The sequence below is a fragment of the Barbus barbus genome, assembly GCF_936440315.1.
Source record: "Barbus barbus genome assembly, chromosome: 4".
Lineage (NCBI taxonomy): Eukaryota > Metazoa > Chordata > Actinopteri > Cypriniformes > Cyprinidae > Barbus > Barbus barbus.
The window spans coordinates 37,108,483-37,131,771 of NC_136732.1; the positions used below are offsets into that span (position 1 = coordinate 37,108,483).

A 23,289-nucleotide genomic window follows, 5' to 3' on the forward strand; every position below is an offset into this window, starting at 1 on the left:
GGCTCTACTAAAAAAATAAAATAAAATAATCTTATCTTAATATAATGTAGGGGAGACTACAGTGAACTAATTACTTGTTAACCAACAGATATAGTTTGAAAGCAGTATAGCCTAATACCGCTACTGGTGAAAACAGGCATTTGTGAGACTGGTCATCTGATGAAACTTCACCTTCCCTTGGTTGTTAGCATGGTCATTTTCAAACACTTGTTTTGTTCACTTCATTCTGCTTCTTGATGTCTGGTAATATTTGTCAGCATATTATCATTGATTATCTTTACCATAGAAACAACGCTTTGGAAAGAAAACATGGTCTCTCATGAAAACATGTGGAACATTTGTTACATAATATTACATTAGATTTAGACATAATTAGTTTTTACAAACGAGGTATGTTTATTATTATTGTTACCCATTATATGCAATTATATGACTTTTTATTTATTTTTAAAGTTCATTTAATTGTTCGTTGTTTCTATGACCTTTATTTTGTAAATCTAAATAGGGGGTGAAAACATGTGCAGTGGATAAATTAATCACGTATTCACATATATTTAAAATTTATAATTACAATTACGTTGCAATAATGTGATTTCTATTGTTTTTTTAATTAGTTATTTGTTATTTTTAATACCTATATTTTGTAAAGCGCTTCTCTGTCCCAGCACGCATTGGCATTTCCAGTGCGCCAAACTCATTGATGCTGCCTTCGTAGGGCACTTGGAAAGAAAACACTAATAAGAGCAGGATCATTCCAAACAGAATTCAAGATACGTGTCTGAATTCCGAGTGACCGTTAGTTCGAACGCTACACCTTTGAACCCGCCAAAGTTCACCTTCGAAGGGAACAGGGCACAGGGATGGTCACTACCGAATGGAACGCACCCCTTGTCACGTGGGTCGTGAGGCTCCAGCGCTATAAAAGCGGACGCTCCCTGCTACTCGCTCTCTTTCCTTCTGCAGCACGTGCGTGTTCGGGCTTCTTCGGACACAGAGGACAGATCAGCTCAATTAAAGCATGTTCATAATGATTTACACGCGAGGATCCGATCGCAACGCGTGCAAACCACCATGATACATGTAAGTCTGTCGTTCAAAGCTGTTTTTATTAATGTTACGCTGATTTTAAGCACAGTAATGGCGTTCAGTGTTTAATGGGTTCCTGTCTTTATGCAGGCTGGATTCAACGTGACTTGATCATGATTATCTGCTGGATGACTTGCTGCGTGATAATTAAACGCAGTTTATGAAAATGGTGGGTATTCCGCTCGTGTATTTAGAAACACTGTTTTGATCGTGGAGTTGTGTTCTGTGATGAAACTGCTATATAGGAAGTGCCGTCTGATGCGATAACTGACGATGGCGAAGCAAGTCTTTCTGAGACACAGCACGCGCAGATATGAAGTGCATCGCTGCTCTAGACACGGATATCTGATCAAATGATTTCTCTCAACAGGTGAACATCTGCATCAAACACTGATTCAGCACTGATCAGGTAAATATTCACAACTTTTTTTTTTTTTACTCGTGAATGTTTGGCCTCATCTTCCAGAGTCGAGATGAATCCCCTTCTGTGACCTTTAACAAACCCATCTCATGCATGTTTCTCTGTACAGATGGAGCTGAGAACACCATGTAGTGTCCTGATTCAGCTGGATGCAGAGCTGTACGTACAAGTAGAACTTTACTATAGTTTCATATTTGTATATACAAATAAAATAAACAAACTTTTTTTGGTTAGAATAGTCTCTTATAAAGAAACAATCTGACCCAAGGTCAGCGTTTAGACCGTTTATTCATTCAAGCCTGTGATGAGAGAAGTTATCCCTGTCTGAAAAACATGTGTTGAGTTTTGGTAACCTGAGGCTTGTTCAATAATGAATTTATTTTAACCATAATCTAATATAACTTTAAGTGACTTAATTTAAATTTTTACAGATGCGCTCCATGGTGACAATGCTGGGGATTGACGTCGGACCATGACACCTCCTTTTTACAATGTTTATTATCAAATAAAGCATATCAAAACCATTCCCATCTCTGTGCGGTCATGTGTTGAAGGCCGAGTTGTACGAGGCTTTCTTCAGAGTGTCCAGGAAGTACTGCTCCTCCTGCAGGAAGTCCCTGTCCTGATAGAGAAATGGCCAGAAACTATTAGTATGGGTGGGATGTTGCCAATTTACTGAAATATTTGCTCTGAGGCAATAATGGCTAAGCATTCCCTCAACATGCAAGTTGGTAAAATTAAGGACTTCCTAATGATTTTAGTGGTTTAGTACACCTCTGATAATTGTCATATTGAACATTCTGTGACTTTTCATAATTGGGCCTTCTGTTGTAAACCAATGGGTACAAAAATAGTCTGACTTAAGTCACAAATGAAAACCCCTAAAGACAACTGTTGCCAATCTTTGTCAAAGTCAGTTCTCGAAGCGCAATTGCAATACTATATATACTGCCTTTGGTTCAGGTTTTTAATATTTAAAAATCAGTTTAATTCATCCCAGAATCACTAGCTGTGCTGTATTCTGTATGTTTCAGCAAATGAACTCCAGGGATTGCAAACACAGAATTTGCATACTGTGCCCATTGCTACACTGTAGGAATAGTAAGAATATATTGATATGCGACTTAAATCTTATTGAAGATCTATGGGTAAAAGCGCAGTCACATTTACTGTTTTTCACAGGTAAAATCCAGTCATTCTAATAGGAATCTGTGTTAATTTGGTGTGAGGGCGAAAGATTTCGCAAGGCGTTCAGTGGGTCGGTGGGCGATTTGAATGCAGGATTGATTCTGATTGGCTGTCAATGTTTTTATCGTTCATCAGCCGGAAAATAAAAACAATTTTAAGTGAACCAAACATAGTTCCTCCGTGCCATTTAATCTCTGCCGAGGACAGGATTTCAACAATTCACCAGCGATTATGATTGACATCTACACATTCCAGCCACTAGGGAGTGTGATAGAACTCATCAGTCTGTAATCGTTCAAAGATTAACTAAAGGTGGACATTTTGAATTGTGGAAAGTTTGTTGTGGTTGTTCGATGCTCAATGGTTACACCTGGGGCCCATTCTTTGTACGTCGCTAACTCAGTTAGCTGGATTTGATTGTTGACGATTTCACTTGATCTTGGATCATCTGGTTCTTCAAAGCTCATCCCGGACTTGTTGTCATAGCAACAGGTCCGTAAGCAGGTTTATTTAATGTAAACAGGATTAGATTGCATCTTTTTAAGCAGAATTGATACTTAAAATCTGTCCCAGCCACCGCTACTTTATTACAAGAGTACCCTACTGGAGCATTTTACAATAATTTATAATATTATTAATAATAATAATAAAAAATTTATCTGAAAATAATATAATAATGTTGTGTAGTCTATAATACTATAGACACAGCCAGTTTTACTCATCGGAAGATTTATTAGTGATGAAATAATTACTTTATAATTATATTGGAGTCTTACACACATGCTATACAGTTCATCTGAGCCGTGCATTAATTTGAGTGGTGACAGATATTATGGGAGTGGCTTGATGGAGCGCAGGAGATGCAGAAACTTTAGAAAACTTGAATAAATGCTGTCACATAAGAAATCTGCTTCAAAGATAAAATTACATGAATTGCTAATTACAACACTGAAATAAAAATGTAAAGCCTGTACAAATACTAGAAATTGTGAATATATGCATTCAATATACTCTTAAGCTTATTTTGCACTTAATGTATATGTATTTTACATCATTGGGTTTTGGCTTCAACATAAATAGGAAATGTCAGAACTTTTTTATTTATTTATTTTTTTTGCAGTATATTGGAATATTTGCTTTTTGGAGACTGAATCGTTGCTATTTAAATTTTTCACTGGAGTAGTTCACCAACTTTTTTTTTTTTGGGCAGTTATATGAGGATTATTCTGGTTTGTGTACATGCTTGAATTAATCATTTCATATATGAATAAAATAAACCTGTGAGCTATGTACAGTTGAACTGTTGGCTTTAACATCAATAGGAAATATCGTGAGATCCTTTTTTGCAGGTCTATTCATTTATTGGAATGCATATTCGAATATTTGTTTTTTGGGGCTATTTTTGCTGAATTCTTGCATTTGGATTTTTCACTGGAGCTGTTTAGAAACTTGGTTTTACTTTGGTATTTATATGAGGATTGTTCTGGTTTGTTTATATGGTGATACCTTTCCCTTTTGAAGTATTTATTAATTAATTTATAATTTTTTTCTTTTCACATTTCAATATTTGTTTTCTTTTTTTTTTTAGCTATTTTTGCTTAACTGAACTTTTGCTTTATATTTTTGGGAAATTTGGTGAAATCTTTATTTATTGCATTTTGGAGTGTTTATTTTTTAATGTGGAGTGCTTTGCTGCAGTGGTCATTTAAATGGTTATAGTCCTCTGTAATGGACTATGGACATCAGAAAGTGTCATCACTGGGGAACTGGGTAATTTGTGAGCTGAAGTGAACGTGTGTTTCTGTACCTTCTCAGCGGTGTGTTTGATGAGGGCGAGGCGCGCGTGTAGTTCAGCGGGCAGCGGGTTCACGGCGGGGGTCAGGTGTGTGCTGGCTAATGCTGGAGAGAAATCTGACAAACACGCACACACATGATTGACTGTAGGACACACTGAATGCCTTCGGTGAGTCTGAATAAACAGATTACCTGTGATGAGAGGCGCTGACGTCCCCGGATGGACGGGAAGAGTGTGTTTCAGTCGCTCCATGTCTCTTTGATGATCTGTCATCCTCAGACGCTCCTGCAGGTCACATGAGCAGAGTTACACAGCCATGAGGAACTAGATAACCGAACTACATCATTTATCATTAGTTTAGCTGTTTTCAATATAGTGCAGCTTTACCAGTACCAAGCTACATCTCCATCAAACAGTGGTGTAGAATCACAAAACTGCTGTCATCATAGTCAAACATGCCTCTAAATATTCTCTCTCTTAGACTGGGTGTAGTTTTGGGAAGTCTGGTTCATCTTAATGAATCAGTGTTTTTGCACTGTCCATTTGAATCAATAATATTGTTCAAATGGTTCATTGATTCATTACTATTTTGAGACATGATTATTCTGACCTGTACTTATCAAATTACTAGTGCCGTCAAACGATTAATCGAATCCAAAATAAATGTTTTTGTTTACATAATATATGTGTATGTGTGCTGTGTATATTTATGTATATATAAATAAACACACATGCATGTACAGTATCTCACAGAAGTGAGTACACCCCCCACATTTTTGTAAATATTTTGTTATATCTTTTCATGTGACAGCACTGAAGAAAGGACACTTTGCTACAATGTAAAGTAGTGAGTGTACAGCTTGTATAACAGTGTAAATTCCCCTCAAAATAACTCAACACACAGCCATTAATGTCTAAACCGCTGGCCACAAAAGTGAGTACACCCCTAAGTGAAAATGTCCAAATTGGGCCCAAAGTGTTAATATTTTGTGTGGCCACCATTATTTTCCAGCACTGCCTTAACCCTTGTGGGCATGGAGTTCACCAGAGCTTCACAGGTTGCCACTGGAGTCCTCTTCCACTCCTCCATGACGACATCACAGAGCTGGTGGATGTTAGAGACCTTGCGCTCCTCCACCTTCCATTTGAGGATGCCCCACAGATGCTCAATAGGATTTAGGTCTTGAGACATGCTTGGCCCTATCCATCACCTTTACCCTCAGCTTCTTTAGCAAGGCAGTGGTCATCTTGGAGGTGTGTTTGGGGTCGTTATCATGTTGGAATACTGCCCTGCGGTACTTGTTGGCATTCATGGTTCCCTCAATGAACTGTAGCTCCCCAGTGACGGCAGAACTCATGCAGCCCCAGACCATGACACTCCCACCACCATGCTTGACTGTAGGCAAGAAACACTTGTCTTTGTACTCCTCACCTGGTTGCTGCCACACACGCTTGACACCATCTGAACCAAATAAGTTTATCTTGGTCTCATCAGATCAAAGAACATGGTTCCAGTAATCCATGTCCTTAGTCTGCTTGTCTTCAGCAAACTGTTTGAGGGCTTTCTTGTGCATCATCTTTAGAAGAGGCTTCCTTCTGGGAAAGACAGTCATGCAGACCAATTTGATGCAGTGTGTGGCGTATGGTCTGAGCACTGACAGGCTGACCCTTCAACCTATGCAGCAATGCTGGCAGCACTCATACGTCTATTTCCCAAACACAACCTCTGGATATGACGCTGAGCACATGCACTCAACTTCTTCTGTCAATCATGGCGGGGCCTGTTCTGAGTGGAACCTGTCCTGTTAAACCGCTGTATGGTCTTGGCCACCGTGCTGCAGCTCAGTTTCAGGGTCTTGGCAATCTTCTTACAGCCTACGCCATCTTTATGTAGAGCAACAATTCTTTTTTTCAGATCCTCAGAGAGTTCTTTGCTATGAGGTGCCATGTTGAACTTCCAGTGACCAGTATGAGAGAGTGAGAGCGATAACACCAAAATTAACACACCTGCTCCCCATTCACACCTGAGACCTTGTAACACTAACGAGTCACATGACACCAATTGGGCCCAATTTGGACATTTTCACTTAGGGGTGTACTCACTTTTGTGACCAGCGGTTTAGACATGAATGGCTGTGTGTTGAGTTATTTTGAGGGCATAGCAAATTTACACTGTTATACAAGCTCACTACACTCACTACTTTACATTGTAGCAAAGTGTCATTTCTTCAGTGTTGTCACATGAAAAGATATAATAAAATATTTACAAAAATGTGACGGGTGTACTCACTTCTGTGAGATACTGTATATATTTCAGAAAAATAGGTTATGTTTATATATACTTATTTATAATATAAATTATGTGAATATAAACAGACATGTAAATGTAATATACTGTATGTGTGTGTATTTTAGGGCTGTCGTGATTCGTCGATTTTAGTCGACAAGTTTGCTCGTGTCGACTAACCAGCAAAATACCGGAAGTGGCGCATTTCACGGACGAGAATCCATAAAACACATTACTAGACTATTTTCCAAGGCTGCATGATATAAACCCATTGAAAAATCATAATTAAGCATAACTGTGAATTCACAAACGCTATGATTCAATTAAATTTTATGCAATGCAGTTCTAATATAGTGTATGCTCTTTAATTATTTCCATGCGTTTAGGTTAAGCACGTGCGTCTCACAGCGGCTCCGTTCACAGTAGCTCCACAGAAACTGTCATCATTTACATGTGGAGCGTCTCAAACTCATTTCTGCATGTTGTTGTGAGTTTGGGTTTATTATAAGTTCATCTGGGAACGCAATGTGTGCCATTTCATCAGATTTGTTAGTTAAATCATTTATAAATCTACTCAAACACAGGAGAATACATTGCGATTTCAATATAAAAGCTCAAACCCTCACTGAGTTTACACGGTTTGATTTAATTACAGTGGCTATAGCATTTCTGTCCTAAAGAAATGGACAAATATTAAAGATTAAGTGTACGTTTGAATTAAATGGTGCATGGTCAATATTAAACAAGGATTACAGTAGATCACACGGTAATGTGTAAAAACAATCGTCCAGGCCTTTGTTGTAATGCGTAATCTACATTAGCTCTATTGTTTATAATACATAATGTATTTTAACAGTTTTGTTCAATAAAAAAAAAAACATGATTTCTTGCTTTTGATACTTTATTTGAACTAATTATTATTGCATCATTGCAATTATATATGTATTTTAAGTCATTTTAAAAGCTATTGTTCACTTACATTTATTTTTATTACCACAAAAAAAAAAAAAAAAAATACAATTATAGGGCCCTATGAAATCCGTTTTATTTCCAAAATCATTTTAATTTTTCTATATACTTTGTTTTAATGGTTAAAATAAATTTTATTAATCAAAAAGCCTGTCTAATTAATTGAGTTTTACAGTTTTATATTTACCAAATTCTGTTTTCTATTATTTTCTGGATTCCATTTTAATGGTTCCATTAAATTTTAATAATCAAAAGCATCTCCAATTAATTGATTTTATGTTAAAGTTTTGTTTTGTGTTTTCTTCAGAAATACTGCACATTTACATTTTTCACCTAAATAAATGTTGGTAAATACTTCTTTAAAAAGTGTTTTTTGATTATAATTTTATTATTAGTAGACTAGAACATGTGGATATGTTGTCATTCTTGCACTATAATACTGAACTTTGATTTCAGTGATTTGGATTATGAGATGGACACTTGCACTCTGTTGCACTTTACTTTTGCTTTAAAAAAAGGATTTCATAGAAATTTGGATTTCATTTGGTTTAATAAAATATTCTTAAGTAAAATTGTAGTTTTTTTGTGGGAAATTAATCGTTTAGATTAATCGATAAATTAGTAGATAGGTTAATGGAAATAAAAATAGTTGTTAGTGGCAGCCCTAGTGTATTCATGTATACATTATAAATATACACAGAATACACACACACATATATTATGCAAACAGAAACATTTATTTTGGATGCGATTAATCGCGATTAATCATTTGACAGCACTACAAAATACAAGAAAAAATGATCATACAAAATGTATTATTTTAAATAACTAAAAATGTCTTGCTGACAAATGGGTAAGATCTAGTGGTTTAAAGGATAGTGGCAACTTTTTGGGGGCTGAACTGTAATCCTTAAACAGAGTCTTTTAATGTCATCTAATGATTCTTGATCGAAATATGCCTAAAAAGATTTTTTGTAAACTATTGTTACAATGAATGACATTTTAGTGTGTCTCCTCTGTAAATCATTGTAAAAATGTATGATAGTTATTATTTTTTGCTCAGAAGAAATAAAGGGACTACGGATGAAAATTAGCCAGCGTTGGCTAAATCTGATGCATTTTACAAATTGTATTTTTAATGTGCATTGTCCCTGATTAAATAAATGAAATGAAACATTCTAGCATACGTAAGAAATGTAAAGCTGTATTAAACTTGTATTGTTTTGATGCTTTTGAAACCACTTTTTTGTGTTTTACCCATATATCATTTACATTTATTTACTTTAAAGTCATTTTGTGACAGTGCTTGTAGTCAGTGATGAGTGTGTGTGTGTGAGACCTGCTGTAGGTTGTGCTCTTGTTGTCGTAGTCTCTCCATCTGCGTGTGAATGTTGCGTAGTCGTGTCTGATGTTCGGCCTCCACTTGTCTGGCCTCTCTCAGCGCTTGCTCTCCCTCCTCAAAGTGCTCGGACGCCAGCTGTGACACAGGAATGCTTCAGTGTCACATGATCAGCGTTACACACACACACACACACACAGATCTGCTGTAGTGTTTTACCTTACTGAATCCCTCCACCTCCTGCGCTCGTGTCTTGAGTCTCAGAGCCGCGGCGCTAAGTCGGTCTTTCTCAGCGTTCACCTCCTGTCTCAGTTTCTCCAGACTGTCTCTCTCCCGCAGCAGCGCTTCCTCCTTCTGTTTCAGCTCTCCGGCGCGCAGCTTCAGGTCCGCCTGCTCCTGAATATCACACAAGAAAAATGTCCTTTAATCACTGCACCTTCCTTTCTCATCTGATGTCTGCAGTCTGTTGTTTAAACTTCATCTTGTATTAAACGTTAGCAGTCTTGTTATTATTAACTAATACTATTAGCTTTTTTTTTCTTTAAATAAAGCTGAAATAAAAAATAAATATTTGATGAAAAACTTAAACTAAAAACTACTACAAATGGCAAAAGCACATTATAAAATTACTAAGATTTAAACTAAATATAGATTTAATTTAGGAGTAAATTTAAATTTAGTTTATAAATAAATGTAACTCACATTTTTTAAATAAATCTAAATTTAAATTAAATGATACAAAAAATATGCAAATACAAACAAATTCAAAATATTAATGAATACTATGTTTATATATATTACTAAAATATTATATATTATAAAAATATTGTATATGAATATAATAAATCATGCTACATCTTTTCTCGTTGCATATCACTTGAATTTATTCTGTTTCACTTGGAAATGTTGTAAAATAGGTTTTGAATGCTATTTTTTTTTTTTTACAAGTAAAAACTCTTGAAAGTTAAAAAATTGTTTATATCTGTACAATTCAGACTTTTTTCCTCAGAATTCTAACATTATTTCTCAGAATTATGAGTTTTCAACTCAAAATTCTGACTTTAATTGTCAGAATGTTAAGATTTAAATTGTATTCCGAGACATGAAGTCTTTGTATGTGTAGCTCAAATCATTAATTAAAAATTAATTATCACTTTTCAGTTCATACATTTAAAAATGTCTGTATCGGCTTCAGCCTCTTGCTCATCATGATCAATATTAGCTGTAACAGCATGATCCATATTTTGGCCTGTACTGTGATCTGGACTGGCGGTGCTGTGTTGACCTGTGCCATGCTGAAGATGGACCCCTCTCTGTTTGCGTCTCTCTCCATGGCTCGGCTGGCCTCTCTCTCCACGCGCTCCTGACGCAGTTTCTCCTGTGTGTGAAAGCGGCTCCACTCGGCCGCCAGCTTCCTGCGCTCTTCAGCACAGTGCTGCATGACGGACTGCTGCTCCTCCAGCAGAGCGCTCTGATACAGACAGACAGATGTGTTCATTTATGTGAAGTGTGATTTCAGACACCCATCCTGTACCATACTTTTGCAGAATACAACACACTGGAATTAAAAATGTTGTTGTTCATGGTAATAATTCATTTTATTTTGATATTATGATTTTTCTGGCTCTTTATAGTTGTTTTTTTCTATCTTACCCCTCAACTGCATTACATTGCATGTTTCTAACTTGACACGTGAAATGAGTCCAGTAAGGGTTGATGTGGATTAATAATTAAATTCATATTTATCGAGTGATGTCATTTTGTGTCTGACCTTTGCCCTCTCCAGCTCCTCTCTCTCCATGCTGAACTGTTGCATCATGGTCCGTCTCTCCTCCTCCAGTCCTCGCAGAGATGATTCAGCTTTGGCCTGTTCTGACGTGACCCGCCAGCGCTCCTGAACACACAAACCAGTGTAACACCTCATTAAACACTCATACGTTCATGTTTCCATTTTCAGACTAAACCTGTCATGTGGATTCAGAGGAGTTTCCTGACCTTCTCCAGCTGTCTCTGCTGCTCGGCCAGCTGTGTGTCCATCTTGGCGATGACCTCTTTGAGTCGTGACCTCTCTTCGGCCATCTCACGCTGCTGCTGACTCAAGCGCTCCTGCAGGACTGAGAGCGAATGACAGATTCAGATCCACTGGTCCGTTCTGCACACATCTGGAGATGCCTGTTCCTCTGTTTGTACCTCTGAGCTGTTGGTCTCTCTGTCTGGCTCCGATCTCCAGCCCCTGTGCTGTGTTTTCATGTGAACTCTCCACCCGAGATGAGAGATCGCCCAGCCTATGGGAGAACAGCTCCATCTGCTCGATGACCACTGTCAGAGACCTGCACACACACACACACAAGCTCCATGAGATCCGGCTCAAGCCGCTGAGGGACGTCTCGTCTGTGATGTGCAGGACCTGGTCTGAGACGTGGCACTGGTCACCGCATCGATCTCCTCGTCCTTCAGTTTCTTCAGATGCTGGATCTGCTCTTCATGATCTCTCTTCATTTCCAGGATGGACTTCCTGTGACAAGTTAATGAAAGAGGCCTGTTTTACACTCAGGTGGGTTGGTTAATGTTTTTCTGTAACCATAGTCAGCTTTAAAGAACTTTATGCCAGTTTTTTTGATCATTATTATTATGAAACGCTAAGAATTAATTAAATGAATACTTGTAACTCAAAGTTTCAGGGCGCATGTGTGCATCACCTCTGCAGGTCTCTGAGTCTCTCCACCTCTCTGTCTCGGTCCTGCTGGCACTGTGTGAGTCTGCGCTGCTGCTGCGCCTGCATCTCTGCTCTCTCCTGCTCCACCAGACGTGTGACCGCAGCCAGTCTCTCCGCCAGGTCCTCGTTCTCCTGCCGCGAGCGCAGCTCTCGCTGAGCGGCCGATTCCTCCAGCAGCTTCACACGAGCTCTAAGATGAGAGCACATACATTACACTAATTGATACTCTTACAGGTATGTGTGTGTGTGTGTCATATGCTTGTAAGTTACTTCTGTGTGTGTGTGTGTGTGTGTGTGTGTTACCTGTGCGTTACTGCTGCTTCCATGTGTGTTACCTGTGCATTACCGCCATCTGCATGTCACCTGTGTGTTTCGTGTGTGTGTGTGTGTGTGTGAGAGAGAAATACCTGTGTTATGTTACCTGTGTTTTACCCCTGTGTGTGTGTGTGTGTGTTACCTGTGTTACCATTGTGTGTATTTTACCTCTGAGTGTGTGTTACCTCTGTGTGTTACGTATTGCCTGTGTTACCTCTGTGTGTTACGTATTGCCTGTGTGTTACCTCTGTGTGTGTTACCACCGCCTCTGTGCATTTCTTCTGTTATGTTACCTGTTTGTTACCTGTGTCTGTGTGTGTGTGTGAGAGAGAGAGAGACAGGGAGTTTGTTACACCTGTGTGTGTGTGTGTGTGTGTGTGTGTGTCTGTGTGTGCGTTACCTGTGCATGTTCTCCATGAGCTCAGTGTCTTGTTTGTGTCTCTGTTGAACGCTCTGTAACAGCATCTGGCTCTGGTCTCTCTCCAGCTGTAAACTCCTCACCTGAGCACAGACGCAATCTCAGTTTCTGCATTCAGCGGGAGTCTCCTGAACAATCAGTCTGAGGTAACCGTACCTGTCCCTCCAGCTGAATGATGCGTTTCTGCAGTGACGTCACGTCATGCTGATGGTCCGTGTCTCTGAGTCTCTGTGAGTCCAGAGAGCCGCTCAGACCCCACAGCTGAGACTGAGCCAGCTGCACATAAACACACAACCCTTCATTAGTCTACATTAATCAGCATTTCAGCATGTTTTGTATTATATCTGTGCGTGTGTGTCACCTGTTGTTGTATGAGTAGCTGCTGTAGACTGTCTGCAGGTAAAGGTGTGTGTGTTTGTGTCACAGGTACAGCGCCCTCTGCAGGAGACTTCTGTGGAAACACTGAAACAACAGCAGTTTTAAAAACACATTATTCTCTTCACACTATTGTGTGACACTATATGTGTTTTCTTTATGTAGAATATGGTTTCCCATTTTATTTCCTTTGTATTTTGGTTTGTTTTCATTAACTTGATGTAATAGTTCTCATGATAAACTCCTGCTCTACACTAGTAGCACCTACTCCACACTGTAGGGGGTGCTTGAGCAGGCACATGCCACCCCTGGACAGGGTTTGAGGGGGGTTTCTCTGGCTGGACGTCCTGGCCAGCCTGAGGGTGTTCTGGGGTCCTGAGCATGTGGTTTGGGTTGTGTGCTGCTGGTTGAGTTAAAGGGCCGTGATTTAGGCTCTCTGGACTGTGACGAGAGGGTCTGATTGAGTCCTGGAACGGGACAGAACTGGTGAAGACGGGCTGAGGGGGCTTGATGGACACGAATAAGTGAGAAACATGGCCTGAAATACACTGAGTGAGTCATGAGATGCTGGGATTTCTGAGCAGATGACTGGTCACTACAGGTGAGGGACTGAATTGTGTTGTTTAGGGATGAGGTCTGTTTTATAGGGTTGTTTTAGGGCGTTTGATTGGTAAGACATGCTGGAATGGTGTTTGCTGAGAGGAAACTAACCAAATAACTAAGAAATGAGGAGACTGATTGCTATTATGACTTCTCATAACTTTAATAGGTTTCTTTTGTGAAAGTTTGTGAACGGTCCCTCTAAATCAAAGCTTCTCAAACTTTTTGACTCCAAAACAATATTTGTAGGCCCCATGACTTAAGCAGTCATTTGTAATCTAGTAAATAGGGATTTTAAAATATTTTTTTCTGTTTCTTAAAAAACAAAAAACAACTATGAAATGTTTATTAACTTTTAAAATTCCCAGTGCTGTTTTTTAGATTTGATTAACTTGCATGACTTTTCTCATATATACAGGTTTTAAAAAACTGTGGGAATCCTAGTTCTTCAAAGACAAAAATAAATTATTTAATTAAAATACAAAATATCACAATGTTTAGATGTTTTAACATTTTATTGCATTTTGTCATCTTTTAAATCATTTTAAGTCTTCTTGAGGCCCCTAGGAAATTTGCTGAGGTCTCCTGATTGAAAACCGGTCTAACACGGATTAAAGGGACAGTTTATCCAAAAATCCAGCCAAACAGTTGACAGTAGCCATTCACATCCATTGTATAGAAAAAAATAAAAGTCAATGGGCATGGAAGTCAATGGCTAAATCAACTGCTTGGTTACCCATATTCTTCAAAATATAATTTTTGTGCCTTTATGTTTCTTTTGTGAAAAAAGCAATTTCTTGCCAATTAAATATTTTATAGTTGTGCAAAATTACTAACTTTTATATTCACTATAGAAATTCCTTGACTTTTCCAGGAATGGAAATCTCAATTTTAAAACTCCCTGATATTTTCCGTAACTGTAGAAACTATAAGAGATTTTACAGTGCTGTGTTTCACTGTACCAGGTTTGTGTTGGGTTTCTGAGCTCGTGTTGTGTTGGATGGAGACGCCAGTGGACTCTCTGGTGGAAAACACACACACACACACACACACACACACTTCATTTAGTCCAGTGTAATTCACATGACCACATTTCCAGCAGTGACTGTCTCTGTATTAACTATACCTGGACTCAGGGTTTGGGATGGGAGACTCGTCCTGTGGTCTTCGTGGGGCTAAAGGCACATTTGATTTAGAGCTGCAAATACGCCACACATTTGAGCAAATCTCAGTGCATCATGATCCATTCCTACCCAACATTCATTAAAAACGCTCACCTGACAAACACGTCCACTTCCTCCCCCAGACCTGATGAAACTTCCTGCTTCCTCTCTCTGTCTTCTGATTGGCTCACTGACTGTGTTTTCTTGCGGCTCAGTGCTCCAGCGAGCCAGTCGTCTTCCTCGTCCTCGTCTCTCTTCACTGATTTTGAGATGATTTTAGGAGACGAGGGTGCTGCCGGTGGTTCTGCTGTCTTTAAAGCGGGAGTCTCTGCTGAGGAGGGCGATGCTGGGGGCTTCAGGGTGTCTGGTGCTGATTGTTTGGGTTCCTCCTTCATGTTTTGCTCCTCTTCGTCCTGCTTCAGGCCGAGCCAGTCTGATCTGGGTCGGGCGGTGCGTGCAGAGGGCTTGGGCATGTGTTCGGGCGAGTGAACGCTTACATCTTCAGTTGAGAATCTGACATGATACAGAGCAACACAGAGTTCATGTTAATGAAACCGCTCTATAGTTATATAAATATATAGTTATATAAACAATGCAGAACAAACTACAATGATAAATCTGCTTGGCTTGCCTCCATCCTCAAAAGCTTTGATACTGTTGATATTTATTTGTTTTCTAGTATTTTAGCAAAATAATCAATTTTGTGGACATCTTATTGTATTATGTTAATAAGTAAAAATTCAATGACTTTTGGAAGTTGACATCTTGGATTCTGATAATGAAAAATATTTTTTAACTTATGTATTACATGAATTATAGTAAATGTACTGCCTTTTCAACTAATTTTAATTGTATTTATAATTGAATGACTTTTTTTCAGAATTTATTGCATTATTATGACAATCTAATAATAGCATTTTTATTCTTTCTTTTTTTGTTTGTTTTATATTTGAATATTTTAGTGAATTGTCAGGAAATATTGTATAGAGCGATCAATCTTTTATTGTGTTAATAGATTTGTTAGTAGATAAGGAAACTTTAGGAAGCCAAGATCTTGAATATTGTTAAAAAAATAATAATGATATAACATGAATTGTGAAGTATTCACATATTATTGTAATATTTTTATTGCCTTTTAATTAATTAATTTAATTTTTTTAAATAACTGTATGATTATGAATACAGTAAAAATTATTATATTTACAGCCTTATTATTAGAATAAAATCTACAGATATCTTTGTTATTATTTATATTATAAATATAACATATGACATTTTTATTGTCCTAATTAATTAATTTATTTTTTTTAAACATTGCATTAAATATATTTTTTACATTAATACAGTAAAAAGGTACCTTTATTAATTATTAATTTACACATTATTGTGATAAAATCTACAGATAGCATTGTTATTACTATTTTTGTTTGTTTTTGAATATTTTAGTACACAGAGTAAATATTGTGTACATCATTGTGTTACCATTAAATTATTTTAGAACGTTTGCATTCATGTCATTACATTACATTTCATGAAATATTATGTAAGATTCTCGTTTGACATCATATCTTGTGCCATGTGACACGTCGGTAGTCATGTGCTAGTCAGCAGTCCAGTATATTAATGAGTCTGTGTGGACTCTCACCTGACAGACTGTCTGCGGGACTGACGGCCCTCTGGAGTCGAGCCCATCGTGGGCTGATACGAGCCGAACGCGAAGTCCTCCTCATCCATTAGAGAGGCTGCACAGAGCAGGACCAGAGGTTAGTGTTTGTTCGATTTCAAGAGCTTTGTTTTAATTAATTCATTTGGTAAGTCAGTATCAGTTAAGACTGTATCACATTTTCCAGCTGAGCTCTTCTCTTTCTCCGGCTGTTTCTCCGGCTGTGGCGTGTCTTTCTTCTCTCCCGTGACGGGTCTCTCCAGCAGACGAGGAGATGTTCCTCTGCCCAGGATCTCATCCAGTCGTGTGCGAGCTCTCAGAGGAGGATCACTGATCATAGAGGACGCATATACACAAATCACAACAGGTCCAGTGTCATATTCTCTATGAATAATCCAAATAATCAGAAAACATTTCAGTACAGGGTGCCTTTTCCACTTCTGCGGTTCATTTCTGGAAGATTTTACACAATATATTAGATTATCCCACACTATATTAGCTCCCAGCATTAAACCAGCACAGGTGTGTAGACATACTCTACCTGTCTTTCTTCTGTGTCTTTCCGTTTCCTTGTGTTTTGTGTGTTTCTCCAAAGCCCAGAGCATCCATCAGATCATCTTCATCATCGTCAAACGTCAGATCATCTCTCTTCTTCACAGCAGGTGCTGGAGATGCTGTTAAAACACGTATAAAACAGAAAGAGACGTCATCAAGCTGCCTCTGGGTTTATTTTCTGTTATAGTGAGTCAGATCTTAGAGACGTCACTGTTCTCTCACCCATCACTGTTTTCTGAGGAGCAGCTGGTGAGGAAGAGGACGGCGACTCGGTTTTCTTAATCGTCTTGTGTTCCAGGTCATCCAGTAAATCATCTAACGAATCGTCCACTTTATCTGTGAATCATAAAGAACAGCCATCATGTTTAACTTCAGGGTTTTAGAATTTTTTTTTTTTTTTTCACAAAGTTTTTTGCTAAAAGCTCAACTGTCCCACTGTGTTTTGATACCTTCACCAGCAGGAGGAGGAGGAGGAGGATCAAGACCTCCACCTTCATCATCTGAACCACATGCAGCGTGAAAATGGAGCAAATGGAAAAAAATCATTCCTCAAGACCCTCATGAAGCCCTTTGACCTGTTAGATGCTGTCCAGAGAAGAAGTAGTGGTTTTGCACTTACCCAGAAAGCTGAACTTCTTGTAAGCTCTCGCTGTGGAGGCCGGAGCAGAACTGGGCTTTTTCTTCTCAGGAACCGTATGTTCTGTAAAGACACATGAAACATTTTAAAAACAGTCGTGTGAGAATCAAATCATTTGTTAAAACCTCAGTGTGCAGAGGTTCACCTGTGGTTTTGCTCTTGTCTCCTGCTTTAGAAGGGTCTGTTCTTTTGGAGTCTTTCGTCTGAACAGGAGCTGAGCTCGGCTTCTTCTTGGAGCTGAACAGATCCGCATCCATATCATCCATGTTCTGGAATGAACCAAAAAACAGAATGATGTGATAAGGTTCATATCTCATATGTCAGCCAATCAGAGAGCAGCATCTTCTAGATTCACCTTCATGCTGTCCAGCAGAGCGGCAGGATCGGCCTCAGACACGTCAGAGCCCTGAGACACACAAATTCAAACAGATGTCAAACAGATGTGATTAAGACTTTACAGAAGAGATTTACACGTTTAGGTGCTTTGCTTCCAGTTTAGTAGACACAGGGTTATTATTGTTAACTAAAACCATAAAAAAGTTACCTAAAGTAATCATTAACTGAAATATAAAATTATTACAAACTTATTTTATTTCAGCTAGTTGCTGAGGCAACATTTCTCATTTTTATTTAGTCTAACTTGATATATTAAAACAACTGAAACTAAACTGAAATAAAAAAAATAAAAGCTACATAGACATATTTCGAAAAATAAAAACTAATAAAAAATGACAAAAACACAACAAAATCACTAAAACTTTAAAGTTAAAATGAAAAATACCAATATAAACACTCATTCAGAATTGTAGTATTATTGTAGTAAAATCAATGACACTAAAAATAGATGTTTATTGCAATAAATCTAAGCTTTGAGATTCATTTGTTCAATTTATTTAAACGCGAGTTCTTCATATTTCCTGTTAATCCATGATGCATTTTATAATAAAAGACTATTCTTTTGATTGTTTTATCTGAATTTCTTTTATTTTTCCAGCATTTTAGTATACTATGTAGCTTTATAAATATAAATTGAACTTAATTGAATATGATTAGTAATTAAAAGTGTTTAATTTCTGCACCTTTTCTTGTATGTTCAGCTTTTATTGTGAGCGTGTCTCACCTCATCATCTTTCTCAGCCTCTTCTGCCAGTTTACTGAAGAAACTATCGTCCAGAATTGACCTGAATGCAAAGAGAGCAGATTTATGGGACGTTTACACTGGTGACAGACTATCTGAGTCTCAGTTTATCAGACTGTTGCTGTTTATTCAGCTGTGCTACATGAGTATTTCATGCTGTGACTTGCACATGTTCTTGCTTATGAGTTGCAACCCAAATGAAGCTCAGCACAAGTGCTTCACACAAACCATCTGATCAAATGTAACCAATCAGCTTTCAGATGCAGCGCTCACCTCTTCCCGCTGCGGGATGTGAGGATGGCCGCAGGTCTGCTGGACACGGCTGCAGGTGAGCGCACCTTCACTGGACCTGTGGACCAAAGACACTCGCCTTTACATTCACAGCACATTCACCTCCATTAAATAATACTGTGACTGGATCAGAGAATAATACCTTCATCATCCTCATCACCCAGCAGATCTCCTAACACGTCATCTATAGAGCCTGGGAGAAAGATGGAAATATTACAGCTCATATAATACAGCCATTAAACAAAAATATGAGACATAAACACAGATATGAGCTGAACAAAAACTCACTTCTGAGCCCCTTCTTCTGTTTTGAAGTCTGCAAAAGATGAAGATGAGACGACTGAACACCTTGTATGCATTTTACAGTTTTAGCGGTCTCTTCTGCTCTCAACACTACCAAATAACATTGATATTTGCACATAAATGTTTATGTAATATTGTACTATAATAATGCATTACTATATGTGACCCTGGAGTCATAAGTAGCACAGGTATATTTGTAGCAATAGCCAACAATACATTGTATGAGTCAAAATTATTAATTTTTCTTAAAGATCATGTTCCATGAAGTAAATATATCAAAACTAAATTTTTGATTAGCAATATGCATTGCTAAGAACTTAATTTGGACAACTTTAAAGTTGATTTTCTCAATATTTTGATGTTTTTGCACCCTCAGATTCCAGATTTTCAAATAGTTGTATCTCGGCCAAATATTGTCCTATCCTAACAAACCATACATCAATGGAAAGATTATTTATTCGGCATCCAGATGATGAATTGCTCTCAATAATAATAATAAAAATACCCTTACGACTGGTTTTGTGGTCCATGGTCACACATTTATATTATATATTAATTTGTATTATTACACCACAGAATAAAGTCTCTGTCACATGGCCAGGATTTATTATACTTAAAGTAATTATCCAAATTATACATAATTAATACTAAATTACAAATTAAAAAGCAACAACTTTTGATTACAAGCTGTCTAAAATAATTACGTATCAATTAATGTCATTAAGCTCTGTAGCCCCGCCTCACCACCTCTCGAGTTCGCTAAACTATATTACTTTGCATTGATGAAGTTTTCTTGGACTTTACATGTGTATTGTGGTTTTATTAGAAAGAAAACGGATGTTTACCATGTCTGACCCCCAGCGGGTGTTTACGGTGAAATCTGTGCGCGCGCCCGTTACCAAGGAAACCAGCACAGCGTCTACAAGAGATCAGCTGATCGTCACTAAAACCCTGCTCTGGACCAGTTAAAGATCCACTGCTGCTGCTTCTGTCTGGATGATAGGGATACAGGCAGGATCTGATATCACTTCTCAATCCTCAAGATGCCTCAGATCTGTGTTGTGAACGGGAAGAGCTTCGGTGTCGATGAATTAGTTCCTCAGAGTCAAAGATCCTGCGTCTCTGCGACCGGAGCCCACACACGAAGCCGCACTTTCTTTCTAGCGAAAGATTATATCAATAAAACAATAATTATTTACGTAATTCTGAAACACTGTGATGAATCCGCATGAGCTGTGGGCTCTGTGGGTTTGAAATTCCGTGACGCACGTCCTGTTACAATAAGGCATTGTGGGTAATGTAGTCCACGTGCACTTTCGGAACCATTCAAGTTTTTTGTTGTTGTTAGTTTTTTTTTTTAGGGAACATACCTTGCAACAGTGTTTTATAGTGAAGTTTTGACTCGAAGACAGCGTTCACTTACAGAAGCCAGTTTTCTCCTCATAACTAACATTTTTAGTAATATTTTGGCTATGGAAATAGGCTTTTTTAAGTTCTAGTTCTGCATTTACATAATTAGTCATATTGTTTGGTATTTTGAAATGTTTGATGTGAGTTTTGACTACCATTAATTAACTGATTAGGCCTATTCCTTTTTGTTAAAAAAAAACTCAGGTGACTAAAAACTTTTTAAAAAAATGTTCATTAATTGTCTGCTGATCCTCAAGATATTGAGTGATTGTGAAATTCGACCTTCTCTGCTTGAAGTAGGCTAATGGAGCCAGGAATGACAACTAGTGAATGCACATATTGCAAACATACCTTGATTCAGCTCTGATAACTCTGGATTAGTTATTCCACACATAATACAAAGTTGAGATTTCTAGGAAAGCTCTCAAACTAAAAATGGGTCATCTGTTTGGCAGCAGCTGCATCCACCAGCTCTTTTCCTGCAGTCCTCCTCATTGATCAGTACACCACCATAGATGACAAATATCTTACTCAGAGGTCATTACACCACTCCAACACCAGCTGCACATCAAGTTCAAGTTCTTATTGTTTTAATAAAAAATCTTTATTGTAGTTTTCGCTCTCTATTATCTGTCATTATCAACCACATTTTTTATGTTGCCAGGTATTTTCTGATTATAACGATGTCTCAACATATTTTCCATATGCCCATGAGTGAAGTGTTTATGTCAATCAGAAAGTTTAAATGCAATTCTTCAGTTGTTTCTTGATTTGACAGGTAGCCAAAGTGGGAGGTTATTTGCTGCTGCTTTTAATTGCGATGTGATGATGTTTTCACAAACTCTAAAATAAACTCTAAAATCTATTTAGTTCCATCACATACAAGTACAAGACAAATATAAGGCAATGTCGTACAGTAATGCAAAACATTAAAATGATCAAAAAAATAAAATAAAAAATACCAGGACAAAAAGTGCTAATATTAGCGCAGTTACATAAATTTGAAACGCTTTTGAATTTTTATTGTTTTTATATGCTTCTTATTTTGTGATCTCTCATGGGTTACAAAATATATTTTAAGATCAGTGTTACATGATGGTTTCTTTTGAATTATTTTTGACTTATGAATATAAAACTTTGCTAAGATAATGAACAGGTTAATGATTTAATTTTGTTTATCTGAAAAATATGGGTTATTATAATATAATATCATTAAAAAATATATATATAAATGGAGACTTCAAATGTAATTTTTCCTTCTGAATGTTTTCTGTTGAGTTTTTAGGGTTCTTAGTGAAAGGTCCTTCTGGTCCTCTGGTTGCTCCTTTGGGATCTTCAGTGGTTTTGCCCTGTTATGTTGATGAACGCTTACCTTTGAAAGGACTGAAGGTGATTTGGATACGAACAGATGTCAATACTTTAGTGGATGTGTTCCAAGATTATGAGAGTCGACCAGAAGCCCAGTATCAGGATTACCGTGATAGAGCTCATTTCTTCACGGATACGATTAAACATGGAAACTTCTCTGACGAAACTCTGGTTCAAATTAAAGCTGTTGGTGAGTGAAAATCTTTTGAATTCTGGGCAACATTTTCAAATGTATCACTTTATTCACTTATGACTTGTGTATTCTTCTAGAGCATCTTACGGTATCAGGGTCTAATCATCCCATATCTGCGTATGTGGGTGAAGATGTTACTATGAATTGCTCTGTAGGCTCTCACATCCCACTTGAAGAGATTGAGGTTTCATGGAGGAAAACATATAAAAAATAAATAATCCAGGTTCTGTTTTTTGAAAAGAATATAATAGTTCCATCAGATGAGCGATACAGAGTTGAGTTCTTCACCGCTGAAATCCCCAAAGGAAACTTCTCTCTCAGACTGAAGAGTGTCAGAAGAGTTTACATGTGTCACGTGAATGCTGGGAATTTTTCAGCCAATGCAACTGCAGTACTGGAGCAAATGGATGAGCAAAAAAAAAAAAAGAAAAGAAAATGCATGCTCAATGTTATTTGAATCACTGTAAAAAAAAATCGGTCAAAATCACGGTAAAATACTGGCAGCTGTGGTTGCCAGAATTCTACCGTAAAAATACAGTAGCAACGTTTTAGGTTTTACGGTTTTAACTTAAATTTACAGTTAAATACCGTAATTTCTTTAACTGATATAATCTTAATATACCAACCTATTAAAGTACTGAAATCTGTTTTGTTCCTTTGAAATACACTGATATCAACCAAATGCACGTGATGATGAGAAAGTCACATGATGAGCCAAAGCCCATCACAAGCAACTTTTAAACAATAGCATTTACAGAAGGTGCACAGTGTGATTCACACAAGCACTAAACACCATCATGGTGAGACTCCTTAAAATGAAATATGCTATAAACATTAATTTAACAACATTAGATGTAACATACAACCCTAATAAACATAACTGATAAGAAAAAACTAAGAAGAAACATAGTTATTTCAAAGAAAAAACGTCAAATTCAAACAGAATTTGAAATGGAACGCAGGGAATTCTGGGAACATCAGTTTACGGTTTTTCCCTGTAAATTTTACAGGAAGTTTCCGTTAACCATGTAACAGGTTTTTACCGTAGCATTTTCACAG

At 37.6% G+C, this 23,289-nt stretch overlaps 1 protein-coding gene, 1 long non-coding RNA gene and 1 pseudogene across 3 annotated transcripts; 2 read left to right on the forward strand and 1 right to left on the reverse strand.

Annotated features, from left to right (window-relative positions):
* The first annotated feature begins 944 nt into the window (after nt 1–944).
* Nucleotides 945–2,031, forward strand: LOC306863121. Its single transcript, XR_013783644.1, has 5 exons — nt 945–1,080; nt 1,177–1,255; nt 1,457–1,495; nt 1,617–1,666; nt 1,939–2,031. It is a non-coding gene; the product is annotated as an uncharacterized lncRNA (long non-coding RNA).
* LOC306863026 (fas-binding factor 1 homolog) lies at nt 1,627–20,538 on the reverse strand. The gene is made up of 29 exons (XM_079406173.1): nt 20,105–20,538; nt 19,245–19,272; nt 19,099–19,149; nt 18,939–19,014; nt 18,648–18,708; nt 17,883–17,933; nt 17,673–17,796; nt 17,510–17,590; nt 17,113–17,226; nt 16,877–17,009; nt 16,514–16,665; nt 16,318–16,414; nt 14,787–15,185; nt 14,636–14,707; nt 14,472–14,530; nt 12,896–12,996; nt 12,691–12,810; nt 12,517–12,617; nt 11,785–11,991; nt 11,493–11,600; nt 11,276–11,415; nt 11,081–11,199; nt 10,857–10,979; nt 10,371–10,556; nt 9,305–9,481; nt 9,086–9,223; nt 4,682–4,775; nt 4,503–4,606; nt 1,627–2,129 (listed from the first exon to the last, which is right to left on the reverse strand). Exons 1-29 carry the CDS (start codon nt 20,105–20,107, stop codon nt 2,049–2,051), a joined length of 3,300 nt encoding a protein of 1,099 aa, XP_079262299.1. The 5' UTR covers nt 20,108–20,538; the 3' UTR covers nt 1,627–2,048.
* Nucleotides 20,106–22,687, forward strand: LOC306868621 (annotated as a pseudogene). The gene is made up of 3 exons: nt 20,106–20,223; nt 21,955–22,227; nt 22,308–22,687. The product of its transcript is annotated as an uncharacterized misc_RNA (transcript).
* Nucleotides 22,688–23,289: the final 602 nt, after the last annotated feature.

Bases quoted from the DNA above. Each gene is read 5' to 3' on its own strand.
- LOC306863026 (XM_079406173.1), bottom strand. The intron at 17,934-18,647 runs GTGAGACACGCT...TGTGTGTCTCAG, and splicing joins AGGCTGAGAAAGATGATGAG to GGCTCTGACGTGTCTGAGGC. The intron at 11,992-12,516 runs GTAACGCACACA...CTCTCATCTTAG, and splicing joins CTCATGGAGAACATGCACAG to AGCTCGTGTGAAGCTGCTGG.